The sequence below is a fragment of the Prionailurus bengalensis genome, chromosome E4 (genome assembly GCF_016509475.1).
Source record: "Prionailurus bengalensis isolate Pbe53 chromosome E4, Fcat_Pben_1.1_paternal_pri, whole genome shotgun sequence".
Classification (NCBI taxonomy): Eukaryota; Metazoa; Chordata; class Mammalia; order Carnivora; family Felidae; genus Prionailurus; species Prionailurus bengalensis.
Genome location: NC_057360.1, coordinates 9,068,154 through 9,090,623, shown reverse-complemented (window position 1 = coordinate 9,090,623; position 22,470 = coordinate 9,068,154). Strand labels below are relative to the sequence as shown.

The 22,470-nt window shown below is 37.1% G+C and overlaps 1 protein-coding gene across 4 annotated transcripts in view; it reads left to right on the top strand.

Moving 5' to 3' along the window:
- The window catches only part of FMN2 (formin 2), a 391,725-nt gene that overhangs the window by 282,771 nt on the left and 86,484 nt on the right, over positions 1 to 22,470 (top strand). For all 4 annotated transcript variants that reach the window (XM_043568706.1, XM_043568709.1, XM_043568707.1 and 1 more), the window contains one exon: positions 3,891 to 3,983. In XM_043568706.1, the coding sequence (XP_043424641.1) occupies positions 3,891 to 3,983 (93 nt within the window). The remainder of the gene's footprint in view (positions 1 to 3,890; positions 3,984 to 22,470) is intronic.

Genomic DNA, 22,470 nt, shown 5'->3' with positions numbered 1-22,470 from the left:
CTCTCCCCTTCCCTCAACTTCTGCTGGTTTAGCTTCCTTCTTCCTTAGAATCAACATGGAAGTTTATACCCTTTTGTTCCTGAGACCATACTTTAAAAGCAGCTATGATAATTTTCTTAGGTTTCTCCAAGCTAAGGCTCGCTCAGTGAATGAGTGAACTAGAATTTAAACCCTGTCTCCCATCTGCTAGATTCCAACATCTGGAATACTATTTTTGCAACAGGAGCTATTTATCCAGCCTTTAACCCATCCAACTATGATTTGTTGCTTGTATCAGGCACTAGGAATACAAATGAGAATTAGATTTCCTATCTTTAAGATTTCCTATCTTTAAGATTCCTATCTTTAAGATTTCCTATCTTTAAGATTCCCATCTTTAAGATTTCCTATCTTTAAGATTCCCATCTTTAAGATTTCCTATCTTTAGACCACTTAGCTTGGTCTAGTGGAGCACAAGAGATGTGATTACAAATAACAAGAATATGGAATGGTAGCTGATATTGAGCCCTACCTTCTCAACATATGAACTGTGAAAATTTGGACAGTCTCTTTGTATTTCATTTCTCTGACATAAAGCAAGCGTATTACTCTTCTGTTTGAAAGGGCTTCTTGAGGATTGCATGGGAGAACAAATGTAAAGTGTGGCACATAAAAAGTATTCAGTAAGTAATAGCTTCAATCCTGTCTGCACGAGGTGCTGTGGGGTCACAGAGGATAGACACCCAGTTCTTCCTGGAGGTGGGACAGTGAGTGGAGGAGAGCAGGGGATGTAGTGAACTGAGGAAAGTGGAAAGAGGAAATCCTTTTCAGGGGCAGCTACATCAAGGTTAAGTCATGAAGTAATATTGGGAATAGGTGAGATGAATGAGATAAGAGGATAAAGGGGGTAAAGGAGAAAAGCATTCTAACTAGAGTAACCAACTTGAGCAAGGGTATGGAGACGAGAATTTGCACTGAGTCTGCAAAAGATATCAGGAGTAGAGGTGGATTAGGAGAAAGCTGGGCAAGTTGCTCTACTTCATATTGTAGGATGTTAAATCGTTCCTTTACTCAAGATGTAATTATGAAGTTAGAGGTCATTGAACAGTTTCAGGTAATTGGTCAGGTTTCTTCTGGATGATTTATTTTATGTTTTTTTTGTTTATTGCTGAAGTATAGTTGATATGCAATGTTATATTAGTTTCAAGTGAACAGCATAGTGATTTAACAATTGCATACATTACTCAGTGCTCACCACAGAAATGTTATCTGTGCTATCACCACAGAAATACCATCTGTCACCACACAATGTTATGACAATATTAGTGACTATATTTCCAATGCTATTCACTATGTCCCTTTGCCTTACTTATTTTATGACTGGAAGATTGTACCTCTTAATCCCCTTCACCTATCGCCCCACCCACCTTTCCTCTGGTAACCATCTGTTTGTTCTCTGTATTTAAGAGTCTTTTTGTTGTTCATTTTTTTTAAATTCCGTGTGTAAGTAAAATCATATGGTATTTGTCTTCGTATTATTTCACTTAGCATAATACCATCCAGGCCAACCCATGTTTTCACAAATGGCAAGATTTCATTCTTTTGATGGCTGAGTCATATTCCACTGCCTCTTCTTTATCCATTCTTATTAAGCTATGAGAAGGAGCATGGATCTGTAAAAGATTGGTGGTGGGAAGCCCAGTTAAGAGGCTTTCTAGTAGCTCAGTGAAGAATGATGAAGGCTTTTGTACCAGCATAAGGCAGGAATGGAGAGGATAGGCAGACATAAGAAGTATCTAGGAGGTAAACAAATAGAATGTGGAGACAAGGAGAGTGAGTCAAGGATAACTCTCCTGCTTTGGTATGAGTTATTTAGGTCAGATGGTGGTACCACCAACAGGAGAATAAAATAAGGGAGGTAGCAAGTCTAGAGAAGGCTGTGATGAGTTCTATTTGAAAATACTGACATGTGTGGAAGCTTAATGTACAAATCTGAAGGTACAAGATACGGGGCTAGAGATGTAGATTGCACAGGCACGAGCTTACAAGAGCCTGCTCCCACAGAGAGTGAGGAGTCCTGGGGAAGGTGGGCAGAGAGAACCCAGCATATGTCTAACTGGTCTTAAATTCTACTAGATATAATTGTCTTTTACGCTTGAGGGGGAGAAATGGGGCTAACAATATAGCCCCCTGTATTCTGCTTAGATAAACTAACAACCTGGAGGGGAAAGGAAACAATGTTTTAATAAGAGAAAAATATTAAAAAAAAATTTTTTTTTCAACGTTTATTTATTTTTGGGACAGAGAGAGACAGAGCATGAACGGGGGAGGGGCAGAGAGAGAGGGAGACACAGAATTGGAAGCAGGCTCCAGGCTCTGAGCCATCAGCCCAGAGCCTGACGCGGGGCTCGAACTCCCGGACCGCGAGATCGTGACCTGGCTGAAGTCGGACGCTTAACCGACTGCGCCACCCAGGCGCCCCGAGAAAAATATTTAAAGAGTGAAATTTCAAAGTCTCATTGAGAAATTTATTGGCAGTGAGAAGTATGTTTTCCTGATTCAGATATTTGTATGTCCTAAGTTTTGTCTTTCAAATATGTGCTTTTTGATTTTGAATTTATTCTATCACTAAAATGGCAGGAATTTCTTCAGAAAATGTCTTAGAAGTAATTCTTAATTAACCCTTGTGGGATCTATAGCCTACTAAGGCATTTATGATGGCATGGGCATACAAAGAAAAGAAACTCTTGAGTCAGATCAGGATTTCATTTATGGACCTGCTACTTATTACCTGTGGGCCTTTCAACAAATAAGTGGCATCTTTGAGCCTAACTTTCCTCAGCTACAAAATGGGGTAAATTCCACTTTTATTAATTTATTTTTTTTTAATTTATTTTTTCGTTTATTTATTTTTTGGGACAGAGAGAGACAGAGCATGAACGGGGGAGGGGCAGAGAGAGAGGGAGACACAGAATCGGAAACAGGCTCCAGGCTCCGAGCCATCAGCCCAGAGCCCGACGCGGGGCTCGAACTCCCGGACCGCGAGCTCGTGACCTGGCTGAAGTCGGACGCTTAACCGACTGCGCCACCCAGGCGCCCCCACTTTTATTAATTTATTCTAGAGATTAAATTAAATGGTAGGTAATAAGTGTCTGCCACGTAATAGATGCTCTTTAATTATTGATTTCCATGCTAACATGAGCACCAAAATTGCCATCTGTCATTTTTCAGAAATATGGATTTCAGTTTGGGAGAAACTTGTATTAGAAGTCCGTTGCTAATATTGAGCATGGTGGCAAATACTGACATACTGCTTTATGGTCTGCCAGACACTGTTTTGAACACTTTATATCTGTTAACTGATTTGGGCCCCATGACAGCCCTGAGAGAGAGAGGCCAGTGCTATCACCATTCTACAAACGAGATTGAGGCTTGGAGCTTAAAGGAGCTTCCTACATTTGCACCGTTTGACAGTGACCAAACTTGGATTCTTAAGAACCTCTTTGTACAACAACCCAAAGTGAAGCTGAGATCATAGGCTTCTTATGTCAGTATTTGGATGTTTCCAAAATATGTGTAGAACATGTATCAATGAGTGGGGTTATCAGAGGTTTTTAACATCAGCTAGTATGTTTTAAAAGTTGATGGAGCGCCTGGGTGGATCGCTTGGTTAAGAGTCTGACTCTCGATTTCAGCTCAGGTCATGGTTTCTTGGTTGTGAGGTCGAGCCCCGTGTCAGACTCTGTCCTGGGCATGGGACCTGCTTAAGATTCTCTCCCTTTACTATTTGTGCTCTCTCTGTCTCTCTGTAAATATATATATATATATATATATATATATATATATATATATATATATTACTGTTCCATCAACACTGTGACATTCTAAACAATGTCTCTCTCTAATTTCAGCCTGTGAAGTTGAGGCGGGGAAAGTATACCAGGTATCCTCAAAAGAGCACATCCAGCCTTTCAAAGAAAACATGGAACAATTTATTATTCAAGGTAAATTCTAAAGACACATGTTGCATTTCCCTCCTTTTTCAGCAGAAAGGTAGGTAGATGGCATTTAAAAAAAAATATATGCGTTGGTTTAAAGGGGATTATTTTGACATCACAGAAAAACAAATTATGTTTAATCATGAGTCACACAGCTCTGACAGATGAGCAATTTGGTAAACATACTATTATGGATAATGTTCATTATTTTTGTTTTTTAATGACAGTAAATATCCGATGTTAAAATAGTAACTATTTATCAAGATATTAAAATTTTATGCCCTTTGTGATAGAAAATGAGATATTCTTCTAAGTTTTAACTATGCTTGTGACTTCAGCTCAACTTTGTATTTATTTAGTTTTTGAAAATACTGAAAAAAACCCAAAGAATATTGATGCTTTCCAGATCTTCAAAACATTATATTCTACTTTTATAGGATATATAAATACCTCTAGATATTTAACACCTTTTTCCCAGAAAGCTTAAAATATAATAAATATTATCTTTTGACTCTTCCTGTGACATAAACAAAGGCAGAAAATTTCAGAAGATATTAAAGAAACAAAAAAAAAATTAAAGAAGAAAAAACTATGTAAAGGGGCACCTGGGTGGCGCAGTCGGTTAAGCGTCCGACTTCAGCCAGGTCACGATCTCGCGGTCCATGAGTTCGAGCCCCGCGTCGGGCTCTGGGCTGATGGCTCAGAGCCTGGAGCCTGTTTCCGATTCTGTGTCTCCCTCTCTCTCTGCCCCTCCCCCGTTCATGCTCTGTCTCTGTCTGTCCCAAAAATAAATAAACGTTGAAAAAAAAAAAAAGATTAAAAAAAAAAAAAAAGAAAAAACTATGTAAAAAGTCTTACCATTTTAAATTATTGGAATTTACAATTATAGCAAAGCATTTGCTACTCAAAACATTTCTGCTTTGGAATGTGAAGATCAGATTTGTGTCATGCCATGCTCTGGGAAAGTTCTTACTGTCAGGAATTCTCCTAGAGGCTGACATGGCTTGAGACTGAGGCTAAGTACCACTCTGAAGACTGGCTCCATCCTCTGTTTATTAGGCTATAGTTTTTATAGGTTGTTCAAGTGTCATTAATGATGATTTACAATGAATGAGTCACATTGGAATTGGATTAAATGTTAAACACAGCTTTTATTTTTTAGATGGGAAAGTAGTATTTAATCACTCAAGATCATCATCATGAAGATTGAAACAGAACTTTGGTCAGATTCATAAATCAAAGTGATTGTCATTTCTAAATTCTCAGGTCCTCAGTTCTTAGGGTGGAAAATCTACTCAATAATTCCTAAATAGTCCTTGGGACAAAATCAGAGTCCTGTAGTTACATATTAGAGGACGCTGTAAGCTCAGTACTTTCTTAATGATGAATAAAAATGAGTCTTCTTTTCTTCATTAGGTCGGGTATTTAGATCAAGAACATGTCATTTGGGAGAAATATAAGGGTAAAGGATGAGGTATTCTTTTTGCTTATATGAAGAAATGAGTCCTGAATTCATTAACTCAGTAAGGAAAGAATGAGTCTTTCTTCATGGCTCTTCTTCCATCTACTTTCAGTTACCTTTTAATTTCATCTCTGGTCCTGTTCAAATGCTGTATGATTACATGTCATTGAAAAAAATTTTTGAGTACCTCCATGCACCTAGACATTTAATAGCAGTGAATAAGAAAATGTATATGTCTTAGTAGATCTTACATTGTACATTATCCAGAAGGCAGTTAATGACAATAGCAAATTCTTTGGAACATCTTATGTAGATCAAATATGTCAAAACGTGGGAGAAAAAAGTTCAGCTTTAAACATGAGTGCCTAAGAGACTCCAAAAAACTGAGAACAAACTGAGGGTTTATGGGGGGTGGGAGGGAGGGGTGGGTGGGTGATGGGTATTGAGGGCACCTGTTGGGATGACCACTGGGTGTTGTATGGAAACCAATTTGACAATAAATTTCATAATAAAAAATAAAAATAAAAAGAGTAAACATGAGTGCCTATTAGCCTATATTCAATGACATATAATGAAAACAATGGATTCAAAATGTTTCCCTTAAGATAATTTTTTTAGAATGTAGTTATTTTTTTGTCCCATATTCCCTCTTGTTATCATGACAAAATTCTGTAATTAAGCTTATACACTGAAAAATGCATTGCACCTTGGTATAAAACTATATGCCAAACATTTGCTTATAATTAGGCTGTCCTCAATAATAAAATAGTTTTCTTACATTTACCTCTGTGCTCATATTAACTTACATAGGTTTTTTAATCTTTTTATATATCCTATCAAAGTCTTTTTTTTTTTAATCCTGTCAAGGTCTTTTTATTTAAAAAAAATTTTTTTAATGTTTACTAATTTTTGAGACAGAGAGAGACAGAGCACGAACGGGGGAGGGTCAGAGAGAGAGGGAGACACAGAATCTGAAGCAGGCTCCAGGCTCTGAGTTGTCAGCACAGAGCCTGACACGGGACTCAAACTCACAGACCGTGAGATCACGACCTGAGCCGAAGTCGGACGCCCAACCGACTGAGCCACCCAGGCGCCCCTGTCAAGGTCTTTTTAAATGTGCCACATTTCAAAGCCTAAAATCTCTCTCCCAACAGTTCAAGAGACTATGCCCAATACTGGTCAAACATTTTTATTGCATTAGTTCCCACAACGTAATAGAAACATCTCTTATCCTCATAATTCAGCTATTGTGTGGTCTATTGAACACACACTAACAGTCTTTGGATTTTAACTAGCCCTATGTTCCACTGATTCACCCGCTTTGTTACTCCCTATCTTCCTAATTTTTCTCAAGCCAATATTTTATGGACTCTGCTTAAACACCTCTTCTTTGGGAATGTCCTCACCCCTGCTTTAAAAGAGGCAGATTTAAAGAATTGAGTCCTGCCTCTGCAAGGCATTCATTGTTTGTAATGGTGCCAGCAAAGTACCATATTTTGGAGAGTTGGCGCTCTCAATTAATAATGTTAACACTAATTAAATAATGTTCTCAAATAATGTTCTGAACTCCACCCAACATTATATTGTTTGTAATACTTACTGCTTTCTGCAGTTGTATTACGTATTTGTCCCTCAACAAAGTAAGCTCCATTAAGAAAGCAGTCTTGTTTGGCTTCTTGCTATTCCTATATCTAGAACAGTCCCTACCTGTTGTACCCACTGTCTTGCTCACCTGACAAAACCCAACAACCCTCATCAAGCCCATCTCTTTTCAGTCTCCATATTTGCACTAGAGTAGCTCAACTTTTTGTTTTTGTTTTTGTTTTTGTTTGAGGGTGGGAGGGTACTTACAACAGCACCAACTGGTATCATCTAAAACCATGACCGCAGACCTGCTGTTGGAACTCATTTCTGTTGAGCACTTCTATAAGATTTTCCTTGTAAACTTCGTTTTCTCAGTTTCTGAGTTTTGCTCCTCTGTTCTCTCAAGCCTCCACAGTCTTTCTGTTTTGCTTCCTCATGACTCTGATGATAACCTCATCTTATCCTGTGGTGAGAAAACAGATGCTTTTATACAGAAGCTCCCACACCTTCCCACCACCACATCTACAAACCTGGCTGAGGAACTTGGGCTTCATCCTGAATCCTTGGGGAGCAGAGGTTTAAAGACTTAAAAAAGTTTATACTGGCAGAATCTGGGAAGGACTCAAGGCAGACAGACCAGACTTTAAGAAGGAAATTGCTTGTAAAATTGTTATGGCAAATTGTTAGAGAAATGAGGAGGCCCTGTTCTAGGGACATAATAATGGTCCTGAAGAGAGGACATATTTAAGGGATAACAATAGCATAGATGAGAAATTACTTGGTGACCAAATAAATATGGAGGTGATGCATAGGGTCCAGATTTCAGGTTTGTGTGGTGGGGAGTGGTGGTGTTAATCAGGATAGAGAATAGAAATATAGGGAAAGCTTTGGATGGATAGCATGACCTAAGTGGGCACACAGGTGAATGTTCCCATCAAGCTGGTGGATATCTACCTTGGACATGGCAGAGAGCACAGATGGAGGATTGGACATCATAAACAGGGTGATTATTTGGTGGATGTGATCACCTAGAAAGATAAAAAAAATAGACTCAGGGTTAAAATTCTTTAGGAGGGTGCATTTATAGGATGGACAGAGGAAGCCCCAACAGTTAGTGGTGAGTTAGGTAGAAAGAAAATGAAGAGAGGCTGTTGTGATGGAAGCCAGAGTTAGGAAGAGTTTCAGAAAGGAGGGAGTGATGGAACATTTTTCTTGGATCGGCGTAGATGAAACCAGTTTCCTGAGCTTTTAACATTCAAGAGAAGTGAGGAAGTAGAAGGACACAACTCTGCAACAATTTTTAAAGTTATGTTGGATACGGTAACTGGCATAAGTGTTAGACAACTGTTTAATCAAAGTTACTGAAATTTAGCTTATCTTTAATTTATGTCAACATATGTGATGATTTTATTTTCTGGATGTATTATGAAGAAAACTAATTAGTAATCACCAGACACTTATCTAGCATTTATCTGTCATTTTTGTTTAATTTTCTTTTGTGCCTCTTCTTTTTTAAGTAGCAGAAAGCAAGAGGAAAGAAAGAAGAGATAAATGAGATCACTAGGGAAGCTCATGCTAAGCTAATAGTTCTCTCAGCACTCAGTACACTTCTTCCTTTTTATTTTTCTTCCTTCTGTTTGAATCCAAGTTGTATTATGGACTAAGCGTGCATATGAAAACCATATGCATAGATATAGAGGATTGCCTTTATAGGTATCTGTACATGGGAGGTTGCTGGGAAAGAAATAGGAGCCTAGTTCTATGTTGTTGGCCTTCACAGCCTTTTTACTCATTTGGCACATTTTGATAACTGTTGATTTTCAAACCCAAGCTCAACTGTTTTTATGGGGGGTGAATGGCAAATTAAAGGTCATTTCTCTCCATGCTATTATATGAAGTAAAGTCCTTATTTTGATTTTATAAATCAGAAATGGCTGATGAGATTTTTATTAGCCTAACTCTCCATACCTCCACCCCCTCTCTTCCCAAACATTTCTTCCTTAAATGAAGCATAGTAAGTTGAGGCTGAAATGAAGGAATAGAACGAAGGTGAAGGTGCATAAATTTGTAATGACATACTTATAATTACAAGGGTGTTGAAGCTTCTACTCTCAATATACAATCTTTAGTTTTGGTAATTCTATGATTGAGAATGAAGAAATGGTGAAAGCAGTTGCATTAACTGTCCCAAAGACTGCAAAGTCTGTCAGAAGTATCTTCTACTGGAAATGGTACCCATGGTGCCCTATAAGCAGCGTTCCATATTCAGGGCGAGTATGTTTGGTAGTGTTTTTATTTCTTTTTCCAAAAATATACTGAGAATTTTTTTTAGTGATGATAAAAGTGTAAAATATATCTAATGTCCGAAGTCTTTCATTGACCATTTACAATTGAAAAACAAACTATTGTCTTTTAAGCACACAATCCTTTACTTATTATTCATATAATAATAGTAATATTAAGCATTAATACCAATTTTGTTGTGCTAAAGAATTAACTGAAGCCCTTTTATTCTCTATGTGATTTAGTTTCATGATTCTTTAGGACAGTCTAAGAAGCCACTATTATCTCCAGTTTCTGGTCAGAAAACAAAGGCTCAGAGGACTCAGTACTTGACTAAAGTCACACAACAGATGGCAAAGTCATGTTAGAACCAATACCTTCCATAAGAAGTTTTAGCTATATTTTATTTTAATTTAAAAATTATTAAAAATATCATTAGGGGTTCCAAGAGGTAGTGGATAAGTGAGTTGTGTAATGTCAGGTGGTGGAAACCATATGCAGAAGAAATCGTATGTAGGATATGCAGTTAAACTCAAAAGTCACAGTATCAGAACTGGAAAGTGAGAATACTTCTGCATTCATGCAATATGCATGCAGTGCTTTGTACCAGATAGACAAAGCTCCTTCCCCTGTTGATAAATGATTATTCCTTGTACCCCTCCTGTCACTCTTAACATGGAAGAAGCATGAATTTGAAATGATTCTCTGTAAAGGAGAATAGTCTATATCACCTCTTCTTTCTGAGGGTTAGATTTCCACCAGCCGCAGTCATCCATTCTGTTGCTGTGGAGGAGAAATGATCAAAGAGCCACTGAGGAGTGGTGGGAATTAATTCCATATGAGATTTGCTAACAACTGCCTCCTGCGTATTTCTAGTTGGATGCTCCCACTGATGCCTCATCTAAACATCTCCATATTGTGTTCCATGTTGTATCCTCTGCACTCAGTACATAGCAGACTTCAAATAAATGTTTATTTCATACATGAATGAATAAAGGGATGAATTTATCAATTCAGTCAAGTTCCTCAGGTCCTCTGCCGCTCCTCTATTCCCTGTCATTGTCATGGGACTTTGGCTTCATTGTTCATTTTTTAGTGAATAAGTAGAAGAAGCAATTTGTAATATTGCATGCATGTATTATAAAATGTAGGTATATAATGAAATGTCAGTCTTCTTACTATTACTTTCCTCTATTTTAACCAATGTTGTGTTTCATTTCTGTCCTTTCAGAGGTAATTTGTACATACATATGTGTATGTATGTACATAAATAGGCATGTAAACTTGTATATTATATATAATTAGTGGTTACAACCTCTACAGGTTGCTTTTGTCCCTTGCTTGTTCATTTTTATTATAAAATATTTTATACTTATGTATATTTTATACTTATTTTATATGTAATAAACATATATACATGCATACGTATAAATTATAATTTTGTATGTGTTTTATATTCATTTTTATATAACACAAAAATAAATTTTATTATTATTTTCTATGAAGTATGTTCTATAAAGTTGCCATCAACACTGAATTAATTGACACTGAACCATTGCTCCTAAAAGCAAATACAAGGTTCAGTTGCATCAAGGCTCTGGTTACATTGGTCTCGTTTTCATCAATCAGTCAATATACAACCTTGTTTGTGTGTGTTCATGTTTTTTTTTTTTTAATGGGCTTTATTTTTAATAAGTTTATGTGTTTTCATGTTTGAAGACACCTTATTTAATATACATTGTTGAGTCATTAATACTGAACCAACAGCCAGCAGCACCATGAATTGTGCCTGAACCAAGCATATCTAACACAAGTACTTTCTCTAAGGGATAGCACAGCCTCTTTGTGCTTAGGGGCGAGCAGTAGACAGCAGTGCAGCACTATATTTGATGGCCATTTAGAAAAGATAAATTGCCTCCAAGAAAACCCCACAAAAATGCAAAAAAATGTGTCATGATAGACTAAGAAAAGGACACATATTTGTAATATGAGAGCTGATATAAGCCAGAGCCTGGCCTTGTTCCACCTTTGCTGGGAATGTATGTGTCAGGTGACTCAAACTGTTCACTGTTATGCATATGTCCTTAGATAACTATCGAAGTACTACAAATGTTGATTTAGAAATTAAAATCAATTTTAGTGAGTAGGCAAATTCACAAATACAGAATTCATGAATAATGAGGATCAACTGTGTATGTGGAAGGCATTTATGTATTATATACATATGACACAAATAAGAATATGATTTTATGAATATGTATGTATATATTATAACCTAAATGAGTCTAAAGAATTATAATGGAATGATTAGCCAGGTATACCCCCTCAAGGAATGTAACATGATGAATACGTTCAGCTCTTCTGTTTGTCCTCCCTCAATCTTATAGGCCTCTGTTCTCTTCAGCCATGACCACCATGTTGAATTTTCCATTATCATTTGCACACTTTCTATTTATACTTTTGCGAAGAATACAAATTGTAACTAATTTATTATTTAGTTGTGCAAACTTATGAACTGTATAAGTGGAATTGTAAGCATTTTCTTCTATAACTTATTTTATTCTCCACTGAACGCTGTTCTTGAGATCTTCCATGCTTATGCATACGGCTATATTTCATTAACATTGACTCCATTGTAGGACTACTATATTTCTCCTATTCTTTCCCTTTTTTAGCCAGTACAAAAAATGCTTATACGAATATCTATTTTCCAGACTCATGGTGTATGTAAATACCCTTTTTTTATGGTACAGACCCAAGGGAACAAAGATTCGCTTGGTCATTGGGAAATGAATCTTCAGTCTAGATAAAGCTAAATCGTTTTAAAATGTGATTAGTTCCAATCTACACTCCTATTGGCAGAGTTCTGGTATCAAATCCTGTGAGCACGTGGTCCTTACATTGGACAAGTCTATTATTTAAAGTGATATCGCATTGTGGTTTTAATTTGTATTTTATTTTTTATGAGGAGTTAGTATATTTTCATGTTGCTTCTTCTATGAAATGCATTTTGAGTCTTTTGGCTGTTTTTCTGTAAATTATTTCTCTGTCTCTTATTTATTGAATTATTAGTGATTCTTTATATTTTTAGGGTATTAAAGTGTTGCGAACTTTGGAGCTTCACTTTTCACTTTTCTTTACTGACTTGATAAACAGAAGGTCTTTATTTCTATGTCATGGTATTTCTCAACCTGTTCCTTGATGAAATATGATTTTTGCCTTAAGAAACCTTTCCATGTTACAAGTTTATAGAAAGACTGTTTTAGATTGTCCTATAAAAATGTTGTAGTTTTACTTTGAAATTTAACCCTAATATATCTGATTTTTATGTATGTATAGAATTGATTTTTATGTGTGGCCTTTAAAAGTCAAATTTAATTTTTTACATAGATAATATTATGTTGTTTTAGTCATTTAGTACCATGTAATGAATATACCATCCCCTCTTTTCTAAAATACAGTACCATTGTATCATGTACAAATTTCCCATATATATATATATATATATATATTCCACACATATATATGTGTGTGTATATATATATATACACACATACATATATATATTTATATTCCATATATATTTTCCCATATATATATATATGTGTGTGTGTGTGTGTGTGTGTGTGTGTGTGTTGTTTTCCTGGGTTTTCTCTATATGATTGCATTAACCTATTTCCAATATTATTCTTCATAACAAAACCTGTTACTATGTTATTTACTGTAGCTTTCTAATACTACTTAAAATGTGGTCACATTAAATTCCCATTTTCTTTAGGAAACTTATGCCTCTTCTTGTTAATTTATTCAATATAATTTTGGAATCAAGTTGTCAAGTTCCACCAAAAAAATCTATTAGGATTTTGACACGATTACATAGGCTATACATCAGTTTCGGGAGAACTGACATCTTACTATATTGAATCTATGAACACGATAAAGACTGGCGTCTATTTATGCCTCCTTTATTTTTTTTTTAATTTTTCTTTCAATGTTTTTTATTTATTTTTGGGACAGAGAGAGACAGAGCATGAACGGGGGAGGGGCAGAGAGAGAGGGAGACACAGAATCGGAAACAGGCTCCAGGCTCCGAGCCATCAGCCCAGAGCCTGACGCGGGGCTCGAACTCACGGACCACGAGATCGTGACCTGGCTGAAGTCGGACGCTTAACCGACTGCGCCACCCAGGCACCCCTATTTATGCCTCCTTTAAAGTTGGTATAAAAATTTCTATAATTTTCCTTAAGGTCTTTACATAGGTTTTTTTTTAATAGTATATTCCTAAAGACCTTATCTTTTACTATAATACATTTTGTGAATCATATTTATTATTATTATCTGAGGATAAATAAAATTCAAATAACTACTGTATAAAGCTGTCACATCCTAGAAACTTGCTAAACTCAATAATTAGTAATTTGTGAATTTTACAATTTTCTCATAGAGATCACTGCAAATAATCACCATTTTATTTCTTAGTTTCTTTTTTCTGACTGTGTTCACTGGCTTGTCCCTTCAGTGTTATATGGACAGAAACCATGGAAATGTCCTATTACAAAGACATATGGTTAGAGGAATGGAGAGACTGACTTTGTAAATACATTACCACCAACTGATTGATGGTTTTCTTTTCATTCAACATTTCCCCTCTACTACATTGCAAATTGTATTTTGTGCCTTCATTCTTTTAATATACACCTTGGATATTTCAACAGGGTTCTTTAACAAAATCTAAGATTTAAAATAATACAGTCCCTAGAGTTAAACTCTAACCTCACCCATTTATACTTACATGCCATTCTTTTCCAATGTTTTTGTATCATCTTATGTTTTTTATAACCAATACCATTTTCTTTGCTCACCATACCCTCATGCTTCCTTCTAAACCTTCCTTCTAAGATGATTTTTTCTTCTCTTTGAAGTATACTGTTTGAAAGTTCCTTTGTGGGGGAAGAGCACCTGAGTGACTCAGTTGGTAGGGTGTCCAACTCTTGGATTCACCTCAGATCATGATCTCATGGTTTGTGGGTTCAGAACCCATGTCAGGCTCTGTGCTGACAGTGTAGAGCCTGCTTGGGATGCTCCCTCTCCCTCTCTCTCTGGCTCTCCCCTGCTTGCTTGCTCACTCTCTCTAAAAATAAATAAACTTAAAAAAATTTTTTTAAGTTACTTTGGTATGAGACTGGGTTGTAGACTCTTTTCTGGTCTGTGTAGAAGTGTACATCACACTTACTTTGGAGAGACATGTCTGCTAATCATAAAAAATCTGGGCTGAAAATAAATTCCTCCCAGGAGTCTGGGTGCCTTAGACTCTTCCCTAAATGGGTTGGCACCTCTGCTTTGGTCCAATTTTTGTGTCTTTGTTTCTAATCTAACTTTTCTCTCAGGCTCTTATGTTTCCTATTTCTCTTTATGTTTGTTTTGGCTAATCATCAGGGGACACTACCAACCAAGAACTATTTTAAAATAAATTTTTGCCGTGCATTTTAGAATCACATATTGTGGATTGAGACCCAATGCAGAGTGATTGCCCATTTGGGATTATGGATTCTTATGTGAGAGGGCTTTCCCTCCCATCCGGAGCCAAAGAGAGATGGACATCTTTACTTCAATGTCTACTTTAGTGATGTGTAATGCTTTTCAGTTTCCTCCTCACTGAGGGAGTGTCTCTTTAGACTCCTTGAAGAATTCTAGTCCTGTTCAATATTTCCCTGTATGGCCTTTCAAACTACAGCTCTAAGTTGCTGGGTTTAGCAAAAGTTGATGTTCCTAATGCAGGGGCTGTTTATACCCCTTTGGAACCTTGCTCCTGTTTGCTTTTATGGCCTCAGAGAATTTTCCTTATTTTCTAGCTAATTCAGCCATGCATTCAAGTTTACTTTCATTGGGTATCTTTGTGCTTTGTTGTGAAACTTTGTGGTATCTGGTCCTTAGTATGGTTGAAAATAGAGGTCTATCTTGAATTTTTTCTTTTTCTTTTTTTTTTTAATGAAATTTATTCTCAAATTGGTTTCCATACAACACCCAGTGCTCATCCCAAAAGCTGCCCTCCTCAATACCCATCACCGACCCTCCCCTCCCTCCCACCCCCCATCAGCCCTCAGTTTGTTCTCAGTTTTTAAGAGTCTCTTATGCTTTGGCTCTCTCCCACTCTAACCTCTTTTTTTTTTTTCTTCCCCTCCCCCACGGACTTCTGGTAAGTTTCTCAGGATCCACATAAGAGTGAAACCATATGGCATCTATCTTTCTCTCTATGACTTATTTCACTTAGCATAACACTCTCCAGTTCCATCCACGTTGCTACAAAAGACCATATTTCATTCTTTCTCATTGCCACATAGTACTCCATTGTGTATATAAACCACAATTTCTTTATCCATTCATCAGTTGATGGACATTTAGGCTCTTTCCATAATTTGGCTGTTGGTGAAAGTGCTGCTATAAACATGGGGATACAAGTGCCCCTATGCATCAGCACTCCTGTATCCCTTGGGGAAATTCCTAGCAGTGCTACTGCTGGGTCATAGGGTAGGTCTATTTTTAATTTTTTGAGGAACCTCCACACTGTTTTCCAGAGTGGCTGCACCAATTTGCATTCCCACCAACAGTGCAGGAGGGTTCCCATTTCTCCATATCCTCTCCAGCATCTGTAGTCTCCTGATTTGTTCATTTTGGCCACTCTGACTGGCGTGAGGTGATATCTGAGTGTGGTTTTGATTTGCATTTCCCTGATGAGGAGTGACGTTGAGTATCTTTTCATGTGCCTGTTGGCCATCTGGATGTCTTCTTTAGAGAACTGTCTATTCATGTCTTCTGCCCATTTCTTCACTGGATTATTTGTTTTTCAGGTGTGGAGTTTGGTGAACCCTTTATAGATTTTGGATACTAGCCCTTTATCTGATATGTCATTTGCAAATATCTTTTCCCATTCCATTGGTTGCCTTTTAGTTTTGTTGATTGTTTCCTTTGCTGTGCAGAAGCTTTTTACCTTCATGAGGTCCCAATAGTTCATTTTTGCTTTTAATTTCCTTGCCTTTGGGGATGTGTCAAGTAAGAAATTGTTGCAGCTGAAGTCAGAGAGGTCTTTTCCTGCTTTCTTCTCTAGGGTTTTGATGGTTTCCTGTCTCACATTTAGGTCCTTTATCCATTTTGAGTTTGTTTTTGTGAGTGGTGTAAGAAAGTGCTCTAGTTTCATCCTGCCTGTTGCTGTCCAGTTCTCCCAGCACCATTTGTTAAAGAGACTGTCTTTTTTTCCAATGGATATACTTTCCTGCTTTGTCAAAGATTAGTTGGCCATACTTTTGTGGGTCTAGTTCTGGGATTTCTATTTTATTCCATTGGTCTATGTGTCTGTTTTTGTGCCAATACCATGTTGTCTTGATGATTACAGCTTTGTAGTAGAGGCTAAAGTCTGGGATTGTGATGCCTCCTGCTTTGGTCTTCTTCAAAATTACTTGGGCTATTCAGTGTTTTTTGTGGTTCCATACAAATTTTAGGATTGCTTGTTCCAGCTTCGAGAAGAATGCTAGTGCAATTTTGATTGGGATTGCATTGAATGTGTAGATAGCTTTGGGTAGTATAGACATTTTAACAATATTTATTCTTCTAATCCATGAGCATGGAATGTTTTTCCATTTCTTTATATCTTCTTCAGTTTCCTTCATAAGCTTTCTATAGTTTTCAGCATACAGATCTTTTACATGTTTTGTTAGGTTTATTCCTAGGTATTTTATACTTCTTGGTGCAATTGTGAATGGGATCAGTTTCTTGATTTGTCTTTCTGTTGCTTCATTATTAGTGTATAAGAATGCAACTGATTTCTGTATATTGATTTTGTATCCTGCGACTTTGCTGACTTCATGTATCAGTTCTAGCAGACTTTTGGTGGAGTCTACCGGATTTTCCATGTATAATATCATATCATCTGCAAAAAGCGAAAGCTTGACTTCATCTTTGCCAATTTTGATGCCTTTGATTTCCTTTTGTTGTCTGATTGCTGTTGGCTAGCACTTCCAACACTATGTTAAACAACAGCGGTGAGAGTGGACATCCCTGTCGTGTTCCTGATCTCAGGGAAAAAGCTCTCAGTTTTTCCCCATTGAGGATGATATTAGCTGTGGGCTTTTCATAAATGGCTTTTATGATGTTAAGTTATGTTCCTTCTATCCCGACTTTCTCGAGGGTTTTTATTAAGAAAGGATGCTGAATTTTGTCAAGTGCTTTTTCTGCATCAATTGACAGGATCATATGGTTCTTATCTTTTCTTTTATTAATGTGATGTATCACATTGATTGATTTGCGAATGTTGAACCATCCCTGCATCCCAGGAATGAATCCCACTTGATCATGGTGAATAATTCTTTTTATATGCTGTTGAATTCGATTTGCTAGTATCTTATTGAGAATTTTTGCATCCATATTCATCAGGGATATTGGCCTATAGTTCTCTTTTTTTGCTGGGTCTCTGTCTGGTTTAGGAATCAAAGTAATGCTGCCTTCATAGAATGAGTCTGGAAGTTTTCCTTCCCTTTCTATTTTTTTGGAACAGCTTGAGAATGAAAGGTATTATCTTTGCTTTATATGTCTGGTAGAATTCCCCAGGGAAGCCCTCTGGTCCTGGACTCTTATTTGTTGGGAGATTTTTGATAGCTGATTCAATTTCATGACTAGTTATGGGTCTGTTCAAATTTCCTATTTCTTCCTGTTTGAGTTTTAGAAGTGTGTGGGTGTTTAGGAACTTGTCCATTTCTTCCTGGTTGTCCAGTTTGTTGGCATATATTTTTTCATAGTATTCCCTGATAATTACTTGTATTTCTGATGGATTGGTTGTAATAATTCCATTTTCATTCATGATGTTATCTATTTGGGTCATCTCCCTTTTCTTCTTGAGAAGCCTAGCTAGAGGTTTATCAATTTTGTTTATTTTTTCAAAAAAACAACTCGTGGTTTCATTGATCTGCTCTACAGTTTTTTTAGATTCTATATTGTTTATTTCTGCTCTGATCTTCATTATTTCTCTTCTTCTGCTGGGTTTGGGGTGTCTTTGCTGTTCTGCTTCTATTTCCTTTAGGTGTGCTGTTAGATTTTGTATTTGGGATTTTTCTTGTTTCTTGAGATAGGCCTGGATTGCAATGTATTTTCCTCTCAGGACTGCCTTCACTGCATCCCAAAGCATTTGGATAGTTGTATTTTCATTTTCATTTGTTTCCATATCTTTCTTAATTTCTTCTCTAATTGCCTGGTTGACCCATTCATTATTTAGTAGAGTGTTCTTTAACTTCCATGCTTTTGGAGGTTTTCCAGACTTTTTCCTGTGGTTGACTTGAAGCTTCATAGCATTGTGGTCTGAAAGTATGCATGGTATGATCTCAATTCTTGTATACTTACGAAAGGCTGTTTTGTGACCCAGTACGCGATCTATCTTGGAGGATGTTCCATGTGCACTCAAGAAGAAAGTATATTCTGTTGCTTTGGGATGCAGAGTTCTAAATATATCTGTCAAGTCCATCTAGTCCAATGTATCATTCAGGGCCCTTGTTTCTTTATTGACTGTGTGTCTATATGATCTATCCATTGTTATAAGTGGAGTATTAAAGTCCCCTGCAATTACCACATTCTTATCAATTAGGTTGCTTGTGTTTGTGAGTAATTGTTTTATATATTTGGGGGCTCCCGTATTCGGCGCATAATCATTTATAATTGTTAGCTCTTCCTGATGGATAGACCCTGTATTATTATATAATGCCCTTCATCTTTTGTTAAAGCCTTTAATTTAAATTTAGTTTGTCTGATATAAGTATGGTTACTCCAGCTTTCTTTTGACATCCAGTAGCATGATAAATAGTTCTCCATCCCCTCACTCTCAATATGAAGGTGTCCTCAGGTCTAAAATGAGTCTGTTGTAGACAGCAAATGGATGGGTCTTGTTTTTTTATCCATTCTGATACCCTATGTCTTTTGGTTGGAGCATTTAGTCCATTTACATTCAGTGTTATAGAAAAATATGGGTTTAGAGTTATTGTGATGTCTCTAGGTTTCATGGTTATAGTGATGTCTCTGGTACTTTGTCTCACAGAATCCCCCTTAGGATCTCTTGTAGGGCTGGTTTAGTGGTGATGAATTCCTTCAGTTTTTGTTTGTTTGGGAAGACCTTTATCTCTCCTTCTATTCTGAATGACAGACTTCCTGGATAAAGGATTCTTGGCTGCATATTTTTTCTGTTCATCACATTTAAGATTTCCTGCCATTCCTTTCTGGCCTGTCAAGTTTCAGTAGATAGATCCGTCACTAGTCTTATCGGTCTCCTTTTATATGTTAGAGCATGTTTATCCCTAGCTTCTTTCAGAATTTTCTCTTTATCCCTGTATTTTGCCAGTTTCACTATGATACGTTGTGCAGAAGATCGATTCAAGTAACGTCTGAAGGGAGTTCTCTGTGCCTCTTGGATTTCAATGCCTTTTTCCTTCCCCAGATCAGGGAAGTTCTCAGCTATGATTTCTTCAAGTACACCTTCAACACCTTTCTCTCTCTCTTCCTCCTCTGGAATCCCAATTATGCATATATTATTGTGTTTAATTGTGTCACTTAGTTCTCTAATTCTCCCCGTATACTCCTGGATTTTTTTATCTGTCTTTTTCTCAGCTTCCTCTTTTTCCATAATTTTATCTTCTAATTCACCTATTCTCTCCTCTGCCTCTTCAATCTGAGCTGTGGTTACCTCCATTTTATTTTGCAGCTCATTTATAACATTTTTTAGCTCCTCCTGTTTCTTAGTCTCTTGATCTCTGTAGCAATAGATTCTCTGCTCTCCTCTATTCTTTTTTCAAGCCCAGCAATTAATTTTATGACTATTATTTTAAATTCATTTTCTGTTATATTGCTTAAATCATTTTTGATCAGTTTGTTAGCTTTCGCTACTTCATAGAGTTTCTTTTGAGGAGAATTCTTCCGTTTTGTAATTTTGGATAGTCCCTGGAGTGGTGCAGAGCTGCAGGGCTCTTCCTCTGTGCTGTCTGGAATAACTTGTGTTGGTGGGCGGGGCTGCAGTCAGACTTGATGTCTGCCCCCAGCCCACTGCTGGGGCCACAGTCAGGATGGTGTGTACCTTATCTTCCCCTCTCCCAGAGGCAGGACTCACTGTGGAGTGGTGTGGTCCCTGCCTGGGCTACTTGCACACTGCCAGGCTTGTGGTGCTGCTTCGATGGGATCTGGCGTATTGGCTGGGGTCCTCTTCCGTGGGCCTCTTGCCTACGCTTGGCTCCAGAGAGTCCATTTTGCTAGTCTTCTGGTGGTTTTCTGGGTTATTTAGGCAGATGTGGGTGGAGTAAGTGATCAGCAGGAGGCGGTGAGCCCAGTGTCCTCCTACACCGCCATCTTCCCCCTCGATGTTATCTTGAATTTTTTCAATTAAAATATCTTTGAGATAATTTCGTATCAGTACATTCTTAATGAGTTTATAGTATTCCATTGGAAAAACACACCACTGACTTTCTCATTTCTTTATTCACAAACCTTCTTTCCTATAACATTTCTTTTAAAGGAAAAAAATTATAAAGAATGTGTACATTTCTCATACTGCTTATGTGTACAGTATATTCCTAAATGTTGAACTTCTGGGACAAAAGCAATATTGGCCTTATTGTATTGTTTTTAATAGACTACTTAAAAAAAGTTTTTTCATGTTTATTTATTTTGAGAGAGGGAGGGAGAGAGAGAGGGAGAGAGAGAGAGAGAGAGAACATGCTCGTGGACACATGCATGCAGGGGGGCAGAGAGAGGGGGAGAGAGAGAATTCCAAGCAGGCACCATGCCAGCAGCACAGTGCTGGCACATGCTATCAGCATGAACCATGAGATCATGACTTGAGCCAAAACCAAGAGTTGAATGCTTTACCAACTGAGCCACCCAGGTGCCCCTGGTCTTTTCCTAGATGCCTCCTTTTCCCATTGTTCCTCCCAACCTTGCTTCTCTTTTCTAAGCATGACTAAGTCCTGTGGATTTTCTCAACATGTCAGCTTCCTTGCTTTAACCCTATCCGAGGCTCAAAATTTCTTGCTTCTGTTTTGCTATGCCCTTCCTAAGAGGTCCATTTTTCCCTGTTACTTTCATTCTATTGTAGTATAATCACCAGGGAAACTCATAATAACCTAGAGTCTTCTGGAAAAGATTGATTTATGCCTAGTATCATGATTAAAAGGTATATGAATGCTCATTACAATTTAAATATATTTAAATTATATCTAATATATTTTAAAATATGTCAAATATCTGAACTATTTTGTTAAAATATTCCGTTTGCCCTCAATATTATGTCATAAACTATTAACTGCATATTTTTCATGATTAAACCTCAGCTTTCCTTCCTTAGATCCTGGGTACTTGGATAGGATCCACTGTGAGAATCCTAAACAATTGTTATGTTCTTATAGCAGAACCCCAAATGCATTCCTTAGTGGATGATACCTCACTTTCTAGTTTTTTGGGGTTTTCTTGAAGAAAAGTCAACTAGATTTTGAATTTTGACTACAACTTTTAAAATTGTAAACTTTTTTTTGTTAGAGCAATTCTGATATAATAAAACCAAAGGATCTTTTTCTGTAATTACTTAGGAAATAACAACATGTTGATTCAAAGGGAAATACCCCTAACTTAATAAATTTAACCATTAAGAATTGCAAAGCTTTCTGGTTAATGTTTAAAATCTGTCAGTCTGTTAATTTTCTGCTTGACAGATATTTTTTATATTATTTGGGAATTAGGACTGTTAGGGGCATTAGAATTAAGGGATGTCTCTGATCATCTACATCTACTCTGAAGATGAGTAACACTTGTGAGGCATAGATCCATGATACATAGGAGAGAGAAATCATCTAACTCAGATGGCAAATGGTTTCACCTCATGTGCCAAATCTAGTAGGGTGGTAATGACTTCTTGGAGTCTTGTCTGAGGCATAATTCTTGGGTCTTTAACTGAACTCTTTAATTTTAATTTTTTCAAAAATATTTATTTATTTTTGAGAGAGAGACAGAGACAGAGTGTGAGTGGGGGAGGGGCAAAGAGAGAGGGAGACACAGAATCTGAAGCAGGCTCCAGGCTCCGAGCTGTCAGCACAGAGCCCGACATGGGGCTCAAACTCACAGACTGCGAGATCATGACCTGAGCCG